The 23,725-nt window shown below is 37.0% G+C and overlaps 1 protein-coding gene across 1 annotated transcript; it reads left to right on the top strand.

Moving 5' to 3' along the window:
* The first annotated feature begins 1,499 nt into the window (after nt 1–1,499).
* On the top strand, nt 1,500–22,707 carry mccc1.S (methylcrotonoyl-CoA carboxylase 1 S homeolog). The gene is given in 19 exon segments (NM_001092599.1): nt 1,500–1,676; nt 1,894–1,940; nt 4,791–4,930; nt 6,437–6,532; nt 7,759–7,880; nt 8,370–8,517; nt 9,131–9,252; nt 9,499–9,610; nt 9,826–9,907; nt 11,412–11,539; nt 11,982–12,165; nt 14,190–14,299; nt 14,720–14,936; nt 16,467–16,553; nt 16,709–16,758; nt 17,111–17,248; nt 19,572–19,679; nt 21,294–21,365; nt 22,124–22,707. Coding segments are annotated over 19 exon segments (2,151 nt in total). The 5' UTR covers nt 1,500–1,608; the 3' UTR covers nt 22,244–22,707.
* Nucleotides 22,708–23,725: the final 1,018 nt, after the last annotated feature.

Consider the following 23,725-nt stretch of genomic DNA (forward strand, 5'->3'; position numbering starts at 1 on the left):
AAAATCTAACAAAATAACTGACTCTGGCACACACAATGCATGTAGCAAAACAAGATTTCCATTAGAGCTGGTTATTTTAAAAGAGTGAGTTCTAATACATCTTCTAGACCAGTGATCCCCAACCAGTAGCTCGTGAGCAACATGTTGCTCTCCAACCCATTGGATGTTGCTCTCAGGGGCTTCAAAGCAGTTGCTTATTTTTGAATTCCAAGCGAGAAAGCAAGTTTTAATTGCATAAAAGCTAAGTATAGTGCCGAGTAGAGCCTCTTGTAGGCTGCCACTCCACATAGGGGATATCAAATAGCCAATCATAGCCCTTACTTGGCACCCCAGTAGACGTTTTCATGCTTGTGTTGCTCCCCAACTCTTTTTACATTTGAATGTGGCTCACGGTTTAAAAAGGTTGGGGACCCCTGTTCTAGACAAAGGGTGCAGCTCCCCCAAAGGATGTATTAGACACTCAAATACTGACTCCACCTACTACATGAAGAGTAAAGAAAGAGAGACAGTTTGTTGAGTGTGGGACAGTGAAGAGTAATTTGGTTATTTCATACACGTTACGGAATGTTTAATTGATTATATTTAAAAAGTTTCTTGTTTCAGTGAGATGAAGCTTATATTACAATTTTATTTTCACAATAGGTCCCCCTTTAATGCACCCTGTGTGCTACTGTCCTTTACACGTATTTAATATTGTTTATCTCATGAATTCTATATGTCTTTTTGCCTGTCCTAGGTTATTTTCTTTAATTTTCTATATAATCTGAATACTAATTGCACTATGCCCGTATCTGTGTGCTGCTACAAAGGAATGTTTGGTTTTTTTCATATACAGGGGCCAGGCTAATAATACAATATGTGACATGCTGGTAACAAACAATTTTTTTACTTCGAAAATTCCCTCGAATTGACTTCGACCTTTGATAAATCTGCCCCCTGGTGTCACACAGAACAGTTATAATTTTTCATTTTAGAACCTGAACTGCAGCAAATTGACTGCAATAAAGCAACAGGTACTCAATAACGTACAGACAAGGGGATCATTTGAGGCTTTTACCATTGTGACTTCAAAAAGCCGAGCACTCAGCACTGATTTGTTGCTAAGGGTTACTACGCATGCGCACCCGCAGCGTTAGGAACGCGTATACGTAATAAGGAAGTCACCCTCTGAGCACAAAAAAAAAATATCCCGAGCAATAGCAACAGTAGCTTTCACAGTAATGTCACTCACTCGATGCACAACCAAAACACCCCTTCTATCGTCTTTGCCTGAAATATTTACCTTTGGCACCTCCCATTTTTGTTATTGACTGTGAACTTGTATTAATTGTCAATGACTTGAGGCCCTCGCGCAAGCATTACAACGCGTGATACGATTGGCTGTGCTGACACGCCTCCTTATCCCAATTGGATCCTGTTATGTTTTACTTTCTACGGGCGCTCGCAGCGCCCAAACTACTTGTGATACGGATAGTGGCTTGAATGACAAGTAGAGACAAAAATTAGCGTATATCTTTGGCACAGATGAATATCTGCATGAACACCGTATCTAGTATCGTGTGCAGCTGATTTGGCTTTTGGGACTTAGTACAGCTAAAAAGAATCAACATGGCGGCCACCTTGGTACTGCTTAGAGGGAGAACCTGTCCTGGCTTCTCTGTACTCCTGCACCGGCGGTGGGTTTTCAAGTACACGGGTGTATAACGATGGGAACCCATGTAGCTCAGAGATGTCAAACCCAGTGCCTGTTGTACTATAACTTCCGGCGACCCCAGCAGCCTGGGTGACTGTTCGAGACAGTGGAAGATTTATGACTTAAAAGTTTTCATATTAATTATTTTTTTTTCACAGTTTATTTGTGTAAGTAGTGAGTTTCATTTGTTCTGTTTCTAGGCAATGGACTTGCGGCCCAAAACTAATCAGATATGCTTCAGAAACAGGTATGGTTATCATATTGGAATCTTGATGGTGTATCTTAAAGGGGTAGTTCACCTTCAGGTTAACTTTTAGTATGTTATAGCATGGCCAATTCTAAGAAACTTTTCAATTGGTCTTCATTATTGATAATAGTTTTTTAATTATTTGCCCCCCTCTAAAAAAAATCCTCTCTAAAGCTACACATTTATTATTATTGCTACTTTTAATTACTAATGTTTCTGTTCCAACCCTCCCCTATTAAAATTCCATATTCTCATTCAAATCGGTGCATGGTTGCTAGGGTAATTTGGATCCTAGCAACCAGATTGCTGACACTGCAAACCGGAGAGCTGCTGACTAAAAATCGAATTAACTCAAAAACCTTCAATAATAAAAAATGAAAACCAATTGCAAGTTATCTCAGAATAACAGTCTGTACGTCATACTAAAAGTTAACTCAAACCCTTTAACCTTATTATGCTTATAGGAAAAAAATATTTTATGGCTTCTGATCAAAACTCTGATGAGGCTCTGTTTGGCCAAGTCCAGATAAGCTGCTGGGTTAAACCAGTAGCTACTAATTAAAAAAAAGAGCAGGCACTTGCAAATACCAATCTTCCAGGCAGACTTGTCAAATCACAAGTAGTTTTATTCCAGTACACAAGGCTACAGCCTCACGTGTTTCATATTACTCAGATACTTAATCATAGGCTAAGTGCTCACATTTCCCATAGCATATTTAAAACAATATGGAGCCAATCAGTGTTAGGTAAACTTCAGCATCACAAACAAGGCAACATGGAACACAGCAATTGGTAGCATTTGATATTACATCATTATGTAGAATAGTAGGCAGGTTAGACACCATCTTGGTACTCTATATTGAAGTTATTTCAAGACAACATCAACTTTATAAAGACAAACTTAACAATAGTATAATAAACAAAGATATTTAAGAAAATGGTAACTAAGGAATAGAACAGCCGTAACAGACTATAATAGTAAGCAGTGCAGACCATGTTCACTACATTTAAAAGGCAAGTTAAATACTTCAAATTAGTTAGATATGTTGCTACTAATGTATGGCAAGATCTCCTGTCATTAGGGATGGGTGGATTTTTTCGCCTTGTGTCTTGTGCTCACCCCCATTGCCCCATGTGGGCAAAGTTTCAAAGCTTGTTCAGTAAGGCTCTACTATATGAATACAATACATTAGGGCTCATTTACACAATGAAAATGCAAAAACCTTGTGCAATCTGTTTTTTGGGGTTTTTTTTTTTTTTTTTTTTTTGCACCTTGCTTTTGCACTCACTGAATTACTGCAGTTCTCTGCACTCTGTTTGGGCCCCATACATACAGTGCTACCTGTGTTCTGTAGCATTGAATTTGTGAGGGGTAAGGCATGTAGGTGCCCTTCCACCCATAACTTGCACATCATTCATATGCACATGTTATGGAGCAGTGGAGGCTGCTGGCAAAGCCCTGTCAGTATGTTTTAAAGGAATTGTTCTGTGTAAAAATAAAAACTGGGTAAATAGGCTGTGCAGTATAAAAAATGTTTCTAATATAGTTAGTTAGGCAAAAATGTAATGTATAAATGCTGGAGTGACTGGATGTCTAACATAATAGCCAGAACACTACTTCCTGTTTTTCAGCTCTCTTGGTTTACGTTGACTGGTTACCCTGGTTACCAGGCAATAACCAATCATAGACTTGAGGGGGGGCCCATGGGTCATAACTGTTGCTTTTGAATCTGAGCTGAATGCTGAATTGCAAACTCACTTAACAGTTATGTCCCATGTGCCCCCCCTTCCAAGTCGCTAACTCAGAGTTATAGAGCTGAAATGCAGGTATTGTTCTGGCTATTATGCTACACATCCAGTCAGCCCATGGCCAAAAGAGTGGATCAGCCCAGTTTAGCCACCCAAATGACCATCGATTCACTCATTTGGCGGCCTTGCTAAATGGCAGAGCTTGCAGTGTATATCTGATTTAATCAAGTAGCTTTTTGGTGGATTAACGTGTGGGGTAGTTCTTTGTTAGGTGCCTTTAAAGCGGACTACACATAGGCTAGCACAATGAGCTGGCAGCTTATTTTACAGTGAAAAGCTCCAAAATTATTCAGGCTGGCTGGAAAATTGTGTTGGGAGGAGACCACATACAGCCAGCTCCTTAAGCTTCTGCAGTCCTCGCCCAATATGATTTTACAGCCTACACAGAATTTTGCAGTGATCTTGTCTTTGGCTCAGGGACCAAGTAATATTAGCCTAACTTAACACACATAAATAGCAACATTGAGCAAATGAAAAGTTTCATGCAAATAGAGTAGGCCTTTCTCTTTTGTGTTTATGCTTTTCAACAGGTAACAACCCTGTGCTGGTTCTTACAGGTAGACCCCCCCCCCCAAGGCTAACTACCCCCCCGGGGAAATGCCCCATACTCCATACTTAACCCTTGCAGCAGATTCTTCCAGCGGAGTTCCACGCATCCATCTTCCAGCTCCTCTGTAAGCTGACTGAGAAACTCACAATTTCCGTGTAATTCCATGCATGCGCAGTTGTCGCATACTGGCAAACTGCTCCAACTGCGCATGTGTAGAAATTCGATCTCCCAGTCAGCTTACAGAGGACGCGGAAGATGGATGCGTGCAACTTCGCTGGAAGAATCTGCGGCAAGGGGTAAGTATGGAATATGGGGCATTGCCCCGGGGGGGAGAAGGTAGGGGGCTCTACCTGGGGTGGGGGGGTACGGGTTTTTTTCCCCACAGGTTGAATTCTCCTTTAAGCTACTTCGTACTACTTGTTGCAATCCTTGTAAATGAAAAGTTCTTTAATTTTGTAGAAATACTTCACTTTGTATTTTTGACCATAAAGGAAGAAGTAAAATCGAAAAAGTCCTTATTGCAAACAGAGGGGAGATTGCCTGCAGGGTGATGCGCACTGCTAAGAAGATGGGTGTTCAGTCTGTAGCAGTTTACAGTGAAGCAGACAGGAACACTATGCATGTCTCCATGGTACGTTGCTGGTTTACACAAAATGTATTGTGTTTTGTCTAAGCAAACTGTCCCTCCTAGAGTACAGTTATAGATACTGTCAATAACTGAGCACTGATCTCTGCACAAAAAATCATCTTAATGTTATTTACTAGGTTCTAGTTTTACATTAAACCTATTAAAAATAGGTTGTCACCCAGGTGTGATAACCCCAAACCCAGGAGAACCCACAGATTAAAAAAGATCAGAAACAAAACCTAATAGAAAACTGATCATAAATATCCTCGTTTGAAAATGTTATTATGTACTTGAATATATGCAATGTCTTTAAGATCCAATCGGTTGAATTTCTGTTGTATTTCCAAACACATGAAAAACTAAGATATATTGTTATTTAAAAAAACTTAAAGGAAAACTATCCCCCCCTGAACAATGTAGGTCTCTATAAAAAGATATTGCATAAAACAGCTCATGTGTAAAACCCTGCTTCATGTAAATACCATTTTCATAATAATATACTTTTTTTTATAGTATGTGCTATTAGGTAATCCTAAATAGGAAATTGCCATTTTTAAAAAATAAGTGCAACACCCTGGGATCCTAGGATTCACGGTGCACTCTAACAAACCATACATGTTAGGTCACATGATTGAGAGTTCTGTGTTTTGCTTCCACACTTTTTCCTGTTACAATTGTAGTATTTCTGGTCAGATGATCTCTAAGGCAGCACAGAGACCATCACAAAATGGTTCAAAGCAAGAGATGTAAAAGGGCAATAGTTACTTAAATATATATATATATATATATATATATATATATATATATATATATATATATATATATATATATATACCAGTTTTTTAAGATTCTTTAATATGCTACTTAATTTGATATAAACTATATTTGACATAAACTGTATTCATTTTGGGGGTATAGTTTTCCTTTAATTCAAAAAATTTTTGAAAAAAATTCATTATTCAGAACTGTGCAATCTAAATGAGTTTTTGATGGGGGGAACTGTATACCACTGCTTCTTGCAGTTCTCATTAGACATGTTTTACTGAGAATGAATCCTGTGTTTATCTCTAACTGGTAACAGGGAGAATTATTTCCCATTGGTACTTAGGCATGCCCTGATATGTTACAACATACTATACTAGTGCACAGTAACCGGTTTTTTAGCCCCTTTTGGTTGCCTGATATTATCCTTCCCCCTTCCAATTGTAATCCCATTAACCATACAATGATTTGAGCAATGCTTTCTGGTTGTATAAAATTCTTATGGCCCGTAGCTGTCGCTTGCCTCTGCTAAATTCTCTGCTGTCTTCTGCTACTAGTCCATTTAAGTACTGAAATCATTAGGGGTTATGTTAAATAGGGGGAAAGTATTACCCCTTGCAATTGTATATGCAACTACTGTACTTGACACTTTATTTCATTTTCTCTGAATATCTGTCCTTTTTTATGTATATCTAATCATTCAGATTTTCTGAGAATGAGTAAATGTGAATGTTTTCGCAATTCCAGGCAGACGAAGCATATTTAATTGGTCCAGCTGCTTCACAACAGAGTTACCTAGCAATGGACAAAATACTGCAAGTAGCAAAGAGGTCAGGAGCACAGGTAATATATCCTAAATATATAAAGATGAAATATGGATTTCTCGTATAAAGGCACTGCAGTGTGTATGCAGTGGACAATCCTTTGTGTATGAAAGCGTTTTCACGGTGTTTCTTAAGAAATTTTGTTGACCATTTTCAGCCACATTTAAGTCCCTGTGGAGCCTCAGACAAAGATCCGACTAGTGGGCCTCCTCGTCTTAGAGACCCACACTGTTAATAAATGCAATACATCTGTTTCAGCGTAGGTATAATTGGAATACAAGATGCAAAAAATACGGTAGCTGTGTTTGCATTTTCTGACTCTAGACAGTTGTGCAAAATAATGATCAGTGGTTGATCGTTCCACTTTTAGTAAACGTATAGATTTGGCAGATGAATGACAAATGAAGGCTTAGTTGTGATAAAATTCCACACATATGAACAAAAATACTGTACATTGAGTCATCTGTCCTTTAGTAAAATGAACCATTTGTTACTGACACTTTTAGTTTCATGTTGAATTTCAAACATACATAAAGTCAGCTGCCTCCTTTTAGGAAACTGAAAGTCCTCATGCATATCAACATTTCTAGTTCTATCTGCAGTCCCCTGTTGCATTCCTGGGTCTCTGCACACCATAATAGGAGTTACAACATACAACTTTGGTCTGATACCACCAACTGCAGAAAGGCAAATAAAATAGGCCGTAACCATGAAACAGATTCCTCCATGAAAGCATAAAAAGTGACAATACCTTTATCAGAAGTAGAGTAAAACTTTTTTCCAGTACTGCATGAATGTACACTATAGGATTCATTTATTGATGGCAGGGCAGTTACCAAGGCTTTTGCACGGTACAGTGCGGGTACCCTTCCCCTTATACATTGCTGCCTGTATTTAGCCATGCCTTTCACCCACTGGTCTGCACTCTTTACCTTGTTCTTGATTGTTTCAAAGTGCAGGTATGCCCCGGATTCATGTATGTTCAGAATGAGCACTAAGACAAGTGATTTTGCATCCCTTAGTGTTGTAAAATATATGATTTATAAAGAACACATTAGTATCAGATAAGGCTACATTTTGCCTGCCAGTTGTACATGGCTTTTCACTCCTCACGTGCTCTCCAATCCCTTCATTTTCTCTGCAGAATTTGTCTGCAACAGGATGGTTTATCTACTCTCTGCATTACCTGCCTATAATTTGTCTTGTACCTAAACCTTTCCTTTAATGGGTTACAAACAATTGCAGGCTATTCACCCTGGCTATGGCTTCCTCTCTGAAAATACGGAATTTGCAGAACTGTGTAAGAAAGAGCGTATCATTTTTATTGGTCCACCTTCATCTGCTATTCGGGATATGGGAATTAAGAGGTAAGAATGAAATTACCATATATATATATATATATATATATATATATATATATGTATGTGTATATATATATATATATATATATATATATATATTATATATATATATATATATATATATATATATATATATATATATATATATATATATATATATATATATATATATATATATATATATATATAAAGTAGTCCAAAAGCCGGCACAACACGTCAAACGGTCATAGTTGCCTGGGTGCAAAAGGCCCAAAAATTAAATAGATGAATGAAGAAGCTCGCACTCTCAGGACTTATCACATCAAAAAAGTGTTTATTCCAAAAACAAAACGACTAACGTTACGGCTCGCACTCAAGCCTTTCTCAAAGTGAAAGGCTTGAGTGCGAGCCGAAACTTTAGTCGTGTTGTTTTTGGAATAAACACTTTTTTGATGTGATAAGTGATATAATGACATTAAAATATTAGTTAATTTTTAAGCTTTTCTATCATTCCAGCACTTCAAAAGCAATTATGTCCGAAGCTGGTGTTCCAGTTATTGAAGGCTACCATGGTGACGACCAGTCTGACCAACACCTTAAGGAGCAGGCTGGGAGAATAGGCTATCCTGTCATGATTAAAGCAGTTCGAGGAGGAGGTGGCAAGGTAAGTAAACAAAACATGCCATATTACATTGTGAAAGTAGAGTCATGGTTCAGTGGCTCCATCTACTGGACTACAGAAGTATACCAGCAAAGCTCCATCTACTAAACTACAGAAGGAAAGCAGCAAAGCTTCATCTACTGGACTACAGAAGGGTAGCAGCAAAGTGAAACAAGCAATTTGGTAACCTGAGTGATAAAAAATTGGTTATATTTTAAAAAGTAAGCAATGCATTGAATATGTTTTATAATATAGACGTGAGCTACTTTTTTAAAACCAGCAGGATACACTTTTGCCCCTTAAAGTGACAACTACTTGTGTGAACTTGAATGTAATGAAAGAATGTGCTGTACATAGTTTCTAGCAGAATTGTGTCTGATTTATGCAAAGTGCACACATAATTGCATTAATATTGACATATTAGCCGCAGTTGTGTCAGATGCAATACCCCCTGCAATCAAAACAATGCTGGAATTCTGGGGGGAAAAACATGGAGATTATGGTCAAAATTACACTTTGCTTACTGCACTGGTGGATGTTAATGACCCCTTAAATGTTTGTGTATATATTTTTATATAGTGTAAAAATAAAAGGTAAAGTTTTTTATGTATGTTAGGGAATGAGGATCGCAAAATCTGAGGAGGATTTTTTCGAACAGTTGGAATCAGCACGTAGAGAGGCAAAAAAGTCCTTCAATGATGATGTTATGCTGATTGAGAAATTTGTTGAAAATCCAAGGTGAGGACCTTTTATACTGTTCAAACCTGCAACTGATAATTTACTGTTCCAGTGTTATACAAGCTAGTGATTTTTACACTTTTTATAATTTAATGTTACCGCAACTTCTTATGTACAATATATTCTGATGCTTAATACTATTTCTTCTGAAATGGACAGTGAAAATATACCAGTTCACTAATCTGATGTACTACTGCTATGTACTGCTGGCTACTTTATAAACTCAGCAACTCTTACCTTTGTCAGGCATGTAGAAGTTCAAGTATTTGGGGACCAGCATGGAAATGCAGTGTATTTATTTGAAAGAGATTGTAGTGTTCAAAGAAGACACCAGAAAATTATTGAAGAAGCCCCAGGGGTAAGACCTTTAAAAAGAAAATGTACTGTATTAGTAAAGTAATAGTGTCTGCTGAGTTTTTCACTTGAGAATATTTTGCAGTTATGCTAACACTGTTTATTTAGTTGCTGTCAATGTCATGTAAAACATTTAACTTTTTTTAATATATTAATAAAGTAATTAATTTGTTTTTTTTTAATTGTAACATATATTAAAACATTTTAATTCTAATGCAGCCAGGAATCAGTCCTGAAGTTAGAAGGAAGCTTGGTGAAGCAGCAGTAAGGGCAGCAAAAGCTGTGAATTATGTAGGTGCAGGTAAGTGTTAGCACTCTATATACATTTGCACCTTCACACAGTTTAAAAAATAAATGATCTCAACATATGCACACCTTTGGTGAGGGAAATTATTTTAGGGCAACAGGTGCCCTTTAACTATTAAACTGCAATTCTCTTGCAACTAGTTAACTCCAATTTTCAGTACCCTGTATAATAATTACTAGGATCCAATCTCAATTTCTTTCCAGACGTAACACTGTTACCCTGGGGGAAAGATAAGGGATAAAAGATATATATAATAATGAATCTTTCTCTAATCTATATAATTTATACATTCAAGATTGGTCAGTCACTCTAATACATAAAACATACAATTATTACAAGTCTGCTGGAAATCTATTTAAAAACAATTTAATAGGGAAAACATATTTCATTAAGTAATGTCTTCCAATTCATAAGTTTCATTCAATGTCCCAAATGAATCACAGTGTTGTCAATTACATAAAGGTAGCCTTTAGTATAGGAAGCAATGATTTAAACTGGGTGTTGTATAGTTCACACCAATTTTAACACAATAGTGCCTTGAGGAAGATTGATACAACAATGTTTTATATATTCTGAAGCTGCTATATATAGGCAAACCTATAATAGTTATAGTAAATAAAATATATGTTTTGATACAGACACATTAACAGTGATAGGAATCAAGTTAGTATAGTTAGGATGTCTTTAAGTGTTATTTTAAAATAGCCTTTCAGCATCACTGTTTCCTTCTGACACACTACCCAGTAGGGTTGGATCTGCCATGTTGAGTGGAGAGTGAAATTTGCATATATATATATATATATATATATATATATATATATATATATATATATATATATATATATATATATATATATATATATATATATATATATATATATATATATATATACACACACACTGCCCCCAGCCCAACATGATAGGATTTATGGAATCACACTGCCCCCAGCCCAACATGATAGATCCAGCACTCATGTAAAGAGTATCCGAGAGAAAAGGCAATTGTAGGATGGTGGGTCACAAGTCTAATTGTAGGAAAGACAAAATATGGGATTCTGCTTGGTGATGCTGACACTAGTGAATATGGTTGAAACGGGAACATAAACCCTTTTAAAAAAGTAGGGCCAGCTTTCACTATATTTTCTTAGAAATGTTCATTCAAACATAGGAGTGTAAGCCATGTCACAAAGCCTGATTTATCTACCTACTGGAGACCTGTATTTTTATATCATCATGATTTTGTGGATTTAGTACACCCCCAACATGTGGAGTATCAACTAGTCAACCTGTACAAAACTGTCAGATTAGACTCCACATGGTCGGATGGATGTAGGTCTGTTATGGTACCTTTGAACCCTACAGAGGTTTTTTTGTGCCAGTAATACAAAACCGGAAGGCTGAGCCAATTTAGATGTTATCTAGCTTTACACGCCAATTATATGTAGAATTGTACTAACACTTCTCTATACTCAAACTATGTTTGCTGGCATACTTTTAGGAACTGTGGAGTTCATAATGGACTCCAAGCATAATTTTTACTTCATGGAAATGAATACACGTCTACAAGTTGAGCACCCTGTCACTGAGATGATCACAGGAACCGATTTGGTGGAATGGCAGCTTCGGGTAAGTGGTTTAAATCCATTGAAAATGGTTTTAAAAAAAGTAGTTGTGATCAGAATGAATGATTTATGCACTAAAGGCAAATTATGAGGTTAATCTTGTTTGTCTGTATTTTAAAGGACAGGAAAATCAGGATTTACTGGAGGGGTGCCAATATGTTAAGCACAGTTGCAAAGTTTTTCCCCAAGCCACTGTTCCTTTTAGGAAAAAACTGCAATGGCGTGACAGCACAGTGCTGCCATGTTTCTTATACTTCTTATATTTCTTTGACTAAGCCTTGGCATGCAAATAAGTTCTTCTTACTCATAAGCAATTCTGTAGGAGGTTACTTTGCCTCTTGAAATATGTCAGAAATAATTTTTTAAAATACTGTGTAATGACTGCATTAAGTTGTAAGGAGATGAATATAGGCAGCAAGGTAAAAGCAAGTCTGCTTGTCCTACAGGTTGCAGCTGGAGAGAAGATTCCTATGACTCAGGAAGAAATCACTCTCCATGGTCATGCATTTGAAGCACGGATATATGCTGAAGATCCTGATAATAACTTTATGCCTGGAGCAGGTCCCTTACTGCATCTTTCTACTCCACCAAGCGATGTTTTTACTCGCATTGAAACTGGAGTCAGACAAGGTTATATAAATTGGTCTTAATGTGTTAACGCTTACATTGATTGCAGAAAGACATGGATGCAGATTATTGTTTGCTTATGACATTTTCCACCATTCTGCTGCTCTGATGTTTGAAAGTTTACAAGCTGTAGTATTGTTAATGGGAACTTCCATAAAGAAGTAGAGGAGAATAGGGCAATGTCCAATGTACTGGCCATTTTCTATCCTAATCTCCTAACTATGTAGTAGAAGCCATCTGATTCTTGTTAAGAAACATGCTAGGCTGACTTCTGCTACAAAATCAGCAGTTTACTAAATACATTTCATTGGGTATAATTGAATTTCTACATCTATACTTGGTTTAAAAAAAAAAAACATATGGTCACACCCTCATTGCACCCCCGCCTAATGTTTTTAAAAACTAGTGGTGAGCACAACTTTCCCTTGTTTGTTATATATATATATATATATATATATATATATATATATATATATATATATATATATATATATATATATATATATATATATCACAATCCGGTGCACCCTCAACCAACTGGCAGCAGTCTGGGTGCTGGTTAAAAGGATTAACATGTGATTGCGGTTTTTTTCCTCTGTATTACCTGTGTGTGTGTGTGTGTGTGTGTGTGTGTGTGTGTGTGTGTGTGTGTGTGTGTGTATATATATATATACACACACACATATACATATAGAGAATTCTTAATGAATCAGATGAAAATTGAGCGTAGGACTGGCCAGATATGGGATGACTTTGATGTAGTTGGCTAGCTTAAATATATTGTAATATACGGATAAACAATCCCTATTTTGTTTAAAGGGTAAGGCATTTTTCAGTAGCACTATGCACAAAATGTCGCTGTCTTAAATATATTGATAATGGGTTGAGTGCAGAGGACTCTTGTATTTGACTATATATATATATAGATATATAGATATATAGATATATAGATATATATATATATATATAGTCAAATACAAGAGTCCTCTGCACTCAACCCATTATCAATATATTTAAGACAGCGACATTTTGTGCATACTGCTACTAAAAAATGCCTTACCCTTTAAACAAAACAGGGATTGTTTGTCCATATATTGCAATATATTTAAGCTGGCCAACTACGTCAAAGTCATCCCATATCTGGCCAGTCCTATGCTCAATTTTATCTGATTCATTAAGAATTCTATTGCTTCATTATACATTTTACAAAGGGACTAGGTATTACCTGCAACTTAACTTGCTGCTTTCAAAGTAAACCTCCATACTTGGCTGCCCTTTTATTAGACACCAGTGGGATCACCTGACTATAGCTGGGAAGGGTGGGAGCTACAACATGGAGCTGGTCACTGCTCCTGTATAAACTATAACAAACAAGGGAAAGTTGTGCTCATCACTATTTTTTAAAACCATTAGGCGGGGGTGCAATGAGGCTGTGACCACAAAATACATATAGTCAAATACAAGAGTCCTCTGCACTCAACCCATTATCAATATATTTAAGACAGCGACATTTTGTGCATACTGCTACTAAAAAATGCCTTACCCTTTAAACAAAACAGGGATTGTTTGTCCATATATTGCAATATATTTAAGCTGGCCAACTACGTCAAAGTCATCCCATATCTGGGCCAGTCCTATGCTCAATTTTATCTGATTCATTAAGAATTCTATTGCTTCATTATACATTTTACAAAGGGACTAGGTATTACCTGCAACTTAACTTGCTGCTTTCAAAGTAAACCTCCATACTTGGCTGCCCTTTTATTAGACACCAGTGGGATCACCTGACTATAGCTGGGAAGGGTGGGAGCTACAACATGGAGCTGGTCACTGCTCCTGTATAAACTATAACAAACAAGGGAAAGTTGTGCTCACCACTATTTTTTAAATATATATATATATATATATATATATATATATATATATATATATATATATACATATATACACTACATATCAATTTAATTGTATGAATAGTTTAATCAAAATTAAACAAGAGTTTAATATCCCTCTTCCCCCCCAAAAAGGTGATGAAGTTTCGGTACACTATGATCCCATGATTGCCAAACTGGTTGTGTGGGGCGAGGATCGTCAAGCAGCACTAATGAAGCTAAAGTACTGCCTTCACCAATATAATGTGGGTAAATTTTATCTAACCTCCCCTTTACCTCAGTTTGTACAATGTACATTTTTGCACAGCTTATAAAGGTTAAGGGAAAGCACAGAAATAACTAAATTATTGGAATACAAAATTGTGCAATTGCAGTATATGTTATGATCTAATAGGAAGCTGCAATTTGTTTCCTGGAATGTCACTTTGCTAAAATACTAGTGATGCCTAGTATATGATCTGAGATTCAGATGAATTTACAAATTTTCAGTATTGGTATGCACTTTAGTGAAGTGCAACTTGATTATCCAGAAAACGTGCATAATTTTTTTTGTTTTATATTTAGAAAGTTTCTTATTTCCATGTGCTTAACATTATGTTTCTGTAATAGTTTCCCTTTGCAAGGAATGAATGGCAAATTTTTTTTTTTTCATTCTGTCTTTGCAGATTGTTGGGCTGAATACCAATATTGATTTTCTCCTAAGTTTATCTGGACATCCAGCCTTTGAAGCAGGAGATGTACACACAGATTTTATTCCCCAGCATCATAATGAACTCTTCCCAGCCAAGAAATCCACACCTAGAGAATTCCTGTGCCAAGCTGCTCTTGGCCTTATTTTGAAGGAGAAACTTCTAACCAAGGAGTTCAGTATAGAGTCTGGGGGTTTGTCATCCTTATTTTGTTTCTAAACATTAGCTGGGATTAGCACAGTGATTCACTCATCTGTTCAGCCTATAGACAGCCATATATGGTTTTATAAACCAGCTGGTATTATTTCTTTGTATACAAGCATGACCCTCTATAATGAACTTATAGGAGAATTCAACCGTAACTAAAAAAAACCCTACCCCCCACCCTACGTAGACCCTCCTCCCCCCAGCCTAGCTGCCCCCCCCCTTGGGAAATGCTCCTAACTTTTTACTTATCCCTCGGTGCAGATTCAGGGATTGCAGTTCACGGCAGCCATCTTCCGGGTCTTTATGTCTTCTTCCGGCGCTTTGGCAATTTCCATCCATTTCGGCGCAGTTGTTGGAAACCGGGAAATTGCTCCAATTGTGCATGTGCCGATTTGCCAGTCTCAGCTTACCAAAGACTCGGAAGATGTCTGCTGTGGACTGCGATTCCTGAATCTGCACGGAGGGGTAAGTAAAAAGTTAATAGTGTTTCCCCGGAGGGGGGGAAGCTAGGCTGGGGGTGAGGAGGGAGGGGGGTCCACGTAGGGTAAGGTTTTTTTTAATTTTCCTTTTAACATTAAAGGGGCTGTTCACCTTTAAACAAACTTTTAGTATGATGTAGATTGATATTCACAGACAATTTGCAATTGGTTTTCATTTTTTATTATCTGTGGTTTTTAAGTTATTTAGCTTTTTATTCAGCAGCTCTCCAGTTTCAGCAATCTGGTTGCTAGGGTCCTATTTACCCTAGCAACCATGCACTGATTTGAATAAGAGATTGGAATATGAATAGGAGAGGGACTGAATAAAAAGATGAGTAATAAAACGTAGCAATAACATTAAGGGGCACAAATACTAAGGGTCAAAGTGAATTTTTGAATTCAAAATTTTCAATTTGATGGTCGAATTTCGAAGTTTTAGCACTTCGACATTCGACCCTTTGTAAATGTGCCCCTAAATGTGTAGCCTTACAGAGCATTTGTTTTTAAGATAGGGTCAGTGAACCCCATTTGAATGCTGTAAAGAGTCAGAAGAAGGCAAATGATTCAAAAACTAAAAAAACAAAAACAATGAAGACCAGCTGAAAGTTGCTTAGAATTGGCCATTCTATAACATACTAAAAGTTAACGTAAAGGTGAATCACCCCTTTGATGGTTTGGTATTATTTATACCAAATTTTTGGTTTTCCCTAAAGGACATATATGCAGGCTTCTAAGCAATGCATACGAAATAGCTACAAGCTACTCATTTATCTTCTGTTTTACATCATATATTTACAGCTATTAATTTAGCTAAATTAACAGTTGATGCGAGTTAATGGTTAACTGAATGAGAGCTATAGTGAGCTTTTATGGAGATACCTTGCCAGAAGATGGTATCTCAGTACATGGCTGCCATCAGGGGGAACTGGTGTGTGTGTGTGTGTGTGTGTGTGTGTGTGTGTGTGTGTGTATCAAATATATTTATCGTTTAGCAGCCACATCTTTATTTCTGTCTCTCTCTCTCTCTCTCTCTCTAGACCCTTTCTCCCCATTTGCTTTCAGCAACGGGAGAAGAATAAACGTTTCTTTCACAAGAAGCCTAACTTTACTTGATGGAGAAAATAGTAAGTAGTCAATCTTACAGGCAATCATTTATTGTATCTTCGAATCTAAATGTGTGTGCAGTAAGCATCTTTTTGACTCAACTCTAAGAATCTTGAATACAGACATCTCTAGTATGCAGTAATATTATGGCTGATTTATTGTTTTTTTATCTTAGAAGTGGAAATGAAAATACATTATAACAAAGATGGATCATATGACATGCAGGTAAAATGTAATGTGGAGTGGTGAGTAAAATGTTTCGTTTTGGTTAATTGTAATTTGATTGTAAGTGATCCTGGCACATTGTTGTCAAACTCCAGGCATTCCACTGGGTGTTCTGCTCTGATAAATTGTAAGTTGTAAAAAATAGGAGGTGCCATACTACAATTTTTGATTATCTATCATGAAAAATGTTGGAAAGCTTTAAACAGGGAGTATTTAACTTACTCTGTAAGCAAAGGCATACAAACATATATATGAGAGACATTTGTTTTATGATTACATGTGTAAATATTCTTTCCTTACACCAGTTTATATACACTTTATTTGTATTCTAAAAATGATTTTTATATTGCAGATACAAGATAAGGTGCTGAATGTTTCAGGAGAACTTGTCAATGAGGGTGATGTCACCTATATAAAATGTTCAGTCAATGGAGTAATGTGCAAGCCCAAGCTAGTTATTGTGGATAACACAGTATATCTCTTCTCACCGGTAATTCAACCCTATCCCAGTCTGCCATATTATTGTTCTAGAAGTTATAAACTAACTCTAGAAGCAAGTCACTGTTCTCTATTGTGTTTTAAACTTGATTACGGCTTGCTGTTGAATACACATAGGGGCGTATTTATTAACATTGGAGAGAAACATCACTTGATGTGCACATAGCAACCAATTAGACCTTTGCTTTTGTTTCTTAGTAGGTGACTGTTTAAACCAAATTTCTGATTGGTTACTATTAGCAACATTACCATTGATGTTTGTCTCAAATGTTAATATGAACTATACTGTATGTTATATTTTTTATGCAATGCTGCAAAGGTGAAAGTTTTCTTAAGGCCAATTAGCACTAAAGGAGTCTGACTTGCAGTTTACAATTGCAACCTATCGGCACTTAGTTTGAACAGCCCATTTAAAGGACGTCAACCCCAAAAAAATTCCCTAATACACGAAAACACAATTATAAGCAACTTTCCTATATGAATATATTAAAAATTGTTGCTTTAAAAGTTATTTGTAAATGTAATTGCTACTGAAAGCATCTTTTGCCTAACTCCTGGTTGTTATTTTTTAAACAATGTTGCAAAATGTCTCCTCTAGCAAGACAGGTCTGTCTGTACGTTGGCTTGTGATACATTGTTTAAAAAGCCAGAGCAACCAGGGAAGAGAATAGGAGGGGACAAATACTGCTTTCAATTGCAATAATACAAAATGTGTAATGAATGTATATGTATGAATGTATAACTTTATTTGTAAAGCGCTGTTAAGGAGCCACAGCGTTGTACAGTGCATAAAAGTACAATGTATATAAAAATATACACTGGGAAGACAAATCACATAATAAATATGTACAGAATCATATCAGACAAAGAGCTTAAGTTGGCACAAATTGGAAAAAGTATGTATGTATATTTTTATTTGTAAAGCGCTCCTTGAGGGCAAAGCACTGTACAACAAAACAATAAATCAGTAGTAACAGACAAGGGGTCGTTGGAATAAAAAGTAACAATGAGTGCATTATTAGAATACAATTCACATAAATATAAAATATAATTACAATGCAGATTAAGTGTTCAGTGTCAAGGAAACAAAAGGCTAGAGGACCCTACCCCATAGAGCTTACAGTCTAAATGAGATGGTAACATACAGATACAATTCAGAGGGGTATTAAGGTGCTGTGGGTTAAAGTGTGCAAGTTAAGGCATAGTCAGTAGGGACAGGACTAGGCTAATGTTCTAGTGCTCCAAAAGGTAGGCTCTTAGTTTTTTCTTGAAGAGACTGAGAGAGGATTCCTTATGGAGGAATTCAGGGATGGGATTCCAGAGTTAAGGAGCAGCAAGATAGAAGGGTTTGAGACTAGAGGTGGCAGTGGATGTGGATGGTGTAAAGAGAAGGTGGCTCTGAGAAGAGCGGAGAAGACAACCAGGAACATTTAGCGAGACGAGAAGAAATGTAGTGAGGAGCAGAGGAGTAAAGGGCTTGGAATGTTAGTAGAAGGGTTTTATATGATATCCTTTGCTTAACAGGCAGCCACGCTAAGGACTTTAGTTGGGGTTGAGCAGGTTCCCTCTGAGGAGAGAGCAGAAGGATCCTGGTAGCAGAGTTTAAGATTGATTGGAGGGGAAAGAGATGGGAGTCAGGAACACCGGTTAGCAGGATATTGCAATAGTATAAACTATTTTGCAAAGTTGCTTAGAATTATGTTTACTTTTATTAGGCAAAGACCTTTTTTTTGGGTTGACTTGTCCTTTAAAGTTGGAAAATGAGGGCAAAATACTGATTGGTGGTTATGAGCAACTGCATTTCTTCATTGTAGCACCTATCTTTGCAAGTAATACCTAGATATTTTGACCCTTATAGTGCTACATCCCCTTTCTGCTTCTCCTTTTAAATAAGGTTCAGTGTAATAAAACTGTGCACCTTAGTGGAAACTGAAGCCCCTATGTTATAAACATGGTTCTGTATATGGATAGGCAATCCTTGTAATCTAGAAACAAATTCTTGTTGATCTCCTTGTAAGGACAGTGACCCACAGGGTGTTTTGCTTGCTGACATTTCTTATGTGCTTGTCATTATTTTTAATGGGAAGCATGTATTCTAGAGCACACTAGACTCATTGTGGTCTTAAAATGTGAAATCCTGCTGATACATATTCGCTTTGTACTACGAACCTGAAAAAAAATATGATTACTGTATTGATAATTTATTTAAAATGTATTTATTTCATTTATTTTATAATTTACTTTATTGGCTGAAATGTTACTGGATTGTAGCACAGCATATTTGGTGATGTGTTCTGGTTTTCTTATTATTTTAGGAAGGCAGTGCGCATCTTGGGATTCCAATACCAAAATTTTTGTCAGAAGTCAGCACTACTGGAACGCAAGGAGGGGCTGTAGCACCCATGACAGGCACTATAGAAAAGGTACTTGAAAACCACCCTGGCAGCTAAGTTTATTATTTTACAGATACTCTTACGTCTCTCTTCATTAGTTATTCTCTGATAATTATATTCTAGCATTCTGCACATTTTTAAATTTTTAAAGTGCCACCATACATCTGTCAAACTTCATGCTTGGATTGCTAGTTTGTCCAGATCCTTCTGCAACAATGACACCTCTTGGAGGGGTTAAATTAGTTTTGAAGCATCACCAGATACATTGATTTCAATGCACTACTTTAAGGGGCAGATGTATTGAGGGTCGAATATCGAGGGTTAATTAACCCTCGATATTCGACTAGGAACTAAAATCCTTCGACTTCGAATATCGAAGTCGAAGGATTTAGCGCAAATGCTGCGATCGAACGATCGAAGGATTATTCCTTCGATCGAACGATTAAATCCTTCGAATCGAACGATTCGAAGGATTTTAATACAACGATCGAAGGAATATCCTTCGATCAAAAAAACTTAGGCAAGCCTATGGGGACCTTCCCCATAGGCTAACATTGACTTCGGTAGCTTTTAGCTGTCGAAGTAGGGGGTCGAAGTTTTTTTTAAAGAGGCAGTACTTCGACTATCGAATGGTCGAATAGTCGAACGATTTTTAGTTCGAATCGTTCGATTCGTAGTCGAAGGTCAAAGTAGCCCATTCGATGGTCGAAGTAGCCAAAAAAACACTTCGAAATTCGAAGTTTTTTTACTTCGAATCCTTCACTCGAGCTTCATGAATCGGCCCCTAAGTCATTAATAAATTGTACTAAAAAAGGGAATATTGTGCAACCCTGTGCACGTGAATTAGATCCCTGTGTGTATGTGAATCAAGCCATGACAGAATGACCACACCTAGTCACTTACTGTTACACCACTGGGTAACTTCACACTTACTGCATCATGAAAATGCTTGCAATGATTCTTAATATAATTCTGAATGATAACAACTACTGTTAGTTCTACAAAACATAAATTTTACTATGATCTCTTAAACCTTCAAATAACATCCCCATACTGCTGTCAGACTTAGAGACTAATAAATGCCTAGTTGAGACTGTAACGGCAGAGACACATGTGGTGATTCAGGGAGATTAGGTTCCCAGCAACAAATGGCTTCTTCTTCGGGCGACTAATCTCCCCACAATGCCATCCCGCCGGATAGAATCTAAATCGCCGGCAGAATGGCACTCGGAGCGCTTCATTTTCCGAAGTCCTCTAAAGTTTCATTATGAGGCTGACTTCGGAAAACTAGATTCTAGCCGGCAGGAAGGCAGTTTGGGGAGATTAGTCGTCTGAAGAAGAGGCGATTTGTCGTCGGCCAACTAAATCTCCCCCCGAATCTCCACGTGTGTCTCTGCCCTAAACCCTTCAGTTTATCTGTAATCCATTGATATCATGTCCAGATAACAGGGAGTATGAGAAATTAGAAATGATAACCTGGCTTAAACAAAACTACGATCTGTAAGTAGTGAGTTTATCCCATCAGATCCCTGGAGCCTGGTTCCGATACTTAAACTAAAAAAAACTACTCATCAAAATATCAATGTACTTTAAAAGTTGTCTTGAAATTATGTTAATTGTTAACTTTTTTTTTTTTTTTGTAAGGTGTTTGTAAAAGTTGGTGATAATGTTGAAGTTGGAGACCCTGTTATGGTTATGAATGCTATGAAAATGGAGGTGAGTTGTCTTTTGGGTCATCCTGATTTTTAAGTTAGTTATAGGTATGAGATATACAGTAGAGGTATTCACTGTCCTTTAGTGTTTTCATGCTATATATCGCTTCCATTATCCATAAGCCAAGAGCTTCCCATCTGCTATATTTTATTTTCCATTTGCCTGATCGCTCTCTAAAGAAAATGCATCAAGATGGATTGCTCTTAAAGGGGTGGTTCACTTTTCTGTTTACTTTTAACATGTTAAAGAATGGACAATTCTAAGCAATTTTTCAATTGGTCTTCATTATTTATTTTGTATAGTTTTTTTCCATTATTTGCCTTTTTGTTCTGACTCTTTACTGCTTTCAAATGGGAGTCACTGACCCCATCTAAAAAACAAATGCTCTGCAAAGCCACAAATATATTGGTATTGCTACTTTTTATTACTCATGTTTCTATTCAGGTCCTCTCCTATTCCCATTCAAGTCTCTTATTCAAATTAATTTGTGGTTGCTTGGGTTGTTTGGACCCTAGCAACTAAATCGCTAAAATTGCAAACTGGAGAGCTGCTAATAAATACCTGAAAAACCACAAATAATATAAAAAGATAACCAATTGGAAATTTTCTCCAAATATTACCATCCACATCATACTAAAAGTTAACTCAAAGGTGAACAACCCCTTTAAAGCACAGAAGGATCCACCTAGGAACAGTGTTAATGCTATATTATTTGCATATATGAGTACTACTTAATAGATTTTTATTCTGTTTCTTTGCAGCATACAATACGGGCTCCTAAACAAGGCACTATAAAAAAGGTTTACTACAAGGAAGGTGACCAAGTCAGCAGGCATGCTATACTAGTGGAATTTGAGGAGGAAGAATCTGGATCAGAATGATTATTTTTCTTTTGTTTTTAGAAAGTTTAAATATATTGTACATTTCTAATCCATTTACAAGAAAGTATAAATATATTGTACATTTCTAATCCATTTTCTATGTAGTAGATGCATTATACAATATGAAAGAAGGTGGACTGTAAATTACAAAGATATCTGGATGATATTCTTTTGAATGGGTCATTTGTCATGACATGAATGGAAAGTATTGCAATTTCTGCAGGACCACTTTCACCTAAAAATGTGCACAAGAATGCTTTATTATCAGTAGTGGGACATCATTACAAGTAGCACCAATCAAAAGTCCATGTGCGTTACAGTCGAGTGTTCTATAATGAATGATGATATAAATCGATGGCCAGAAAGGGAAAACACAATATTTATGAAAATGTTTAGAGGCCCGTTTATCGAAGGTCGAATTTGTGAATTTTTTTTAATTCGAATAAACTCGAAATTTCTTCTGGGAGGTTAGATAAAAAATTTGAATGTTTAATATTTGATCGAACGGTTCCGACCTAAAAAATGCAATCATTTTAGTTTTGTATTCAATTCATATTTGTTACGTACGAATCAAAATTTTCTCCCAAAAAAAATTGAATGTTGAGAAGGCTATTGACATCTCCAAATGGCTAAATGGGCCTCTGCCACTGAGTTGTAAATGAAATGAAGGTTTTAGGTGGCAAATATTCGAATTAGGACTGTTTCCATGGTCTAGGTGTGATCAATCTCATTCAAATTTATATTCGAATAGGGGGATTAAAATTTGAATGTGTGAATTTTGACCAGTGTTGGACTGGCCCACAGGGATACCAGGAAAAGTCCCGGTGGGCCCAGGTTTCAGTGGGCCCTCCTGCTGCTAAACATTTGGCCTATTTCATGGCCATTCCCTATTTCTATGAGAACAAAGAGACAAAATAGATTGAATAATAGATTATAGCATGTAAAGAAAAGAGACTAGCTGAATAGAGGTTGAGTGAGGAGAGGAATTATAATAGTAGTGAGAGTGGGCCCCTGATCTAAGGTCTGTTGGTGGCCCCTGGTCTAAGATTTTTGGGTGGGCCCCTGGAGTCCCAGTCTGACACTGCCTCTGGCATTTGCCACAACCCACAGATTGCCAGTCCAGGTCTGAATTGTCAGGGTTTGGCAGGTGTTGCAGTTCAAAAACAACTGATTTCCATTACACTTTACCCTTGGCTAACACAATGTTCTCTAAGGAGGCAGTAATACATTACACTGAATAACAAAGCACTCGCTGAACTAGCACTCCCCAAACCCCCGCAACAGTCCAGATTGTGTCTGGTACCTGCGCAGCCTGTGCAGCACGAAACATGCTTAGTGATAAACATTCTTATTTATAAACAGCGACCCCCATCAACCTCCCCCTATGCCTACTGACCAGTAGCTCTTCCCAGGACGTCACATGCTGACGGATTCCCAAGTTCACTAGAACATAATGACGGTTCCGACGCTGCAACAGCAGTT

This window comes from Xenopus laevis, chromosome 5S, assembly GCF_017654675.1.
Source record: "Xenopus laevis strain J_2021 chromosome 5S, Xenopus_laevis_v10.1, whole genome shotgun sequence".
Taxonomy (NCBI): domain Eukaryota; kingdom Metazoa; phylum Chordata; class Amphibia; order Anura; family Pipidae; genus Xenopus; species Xenopus laevis.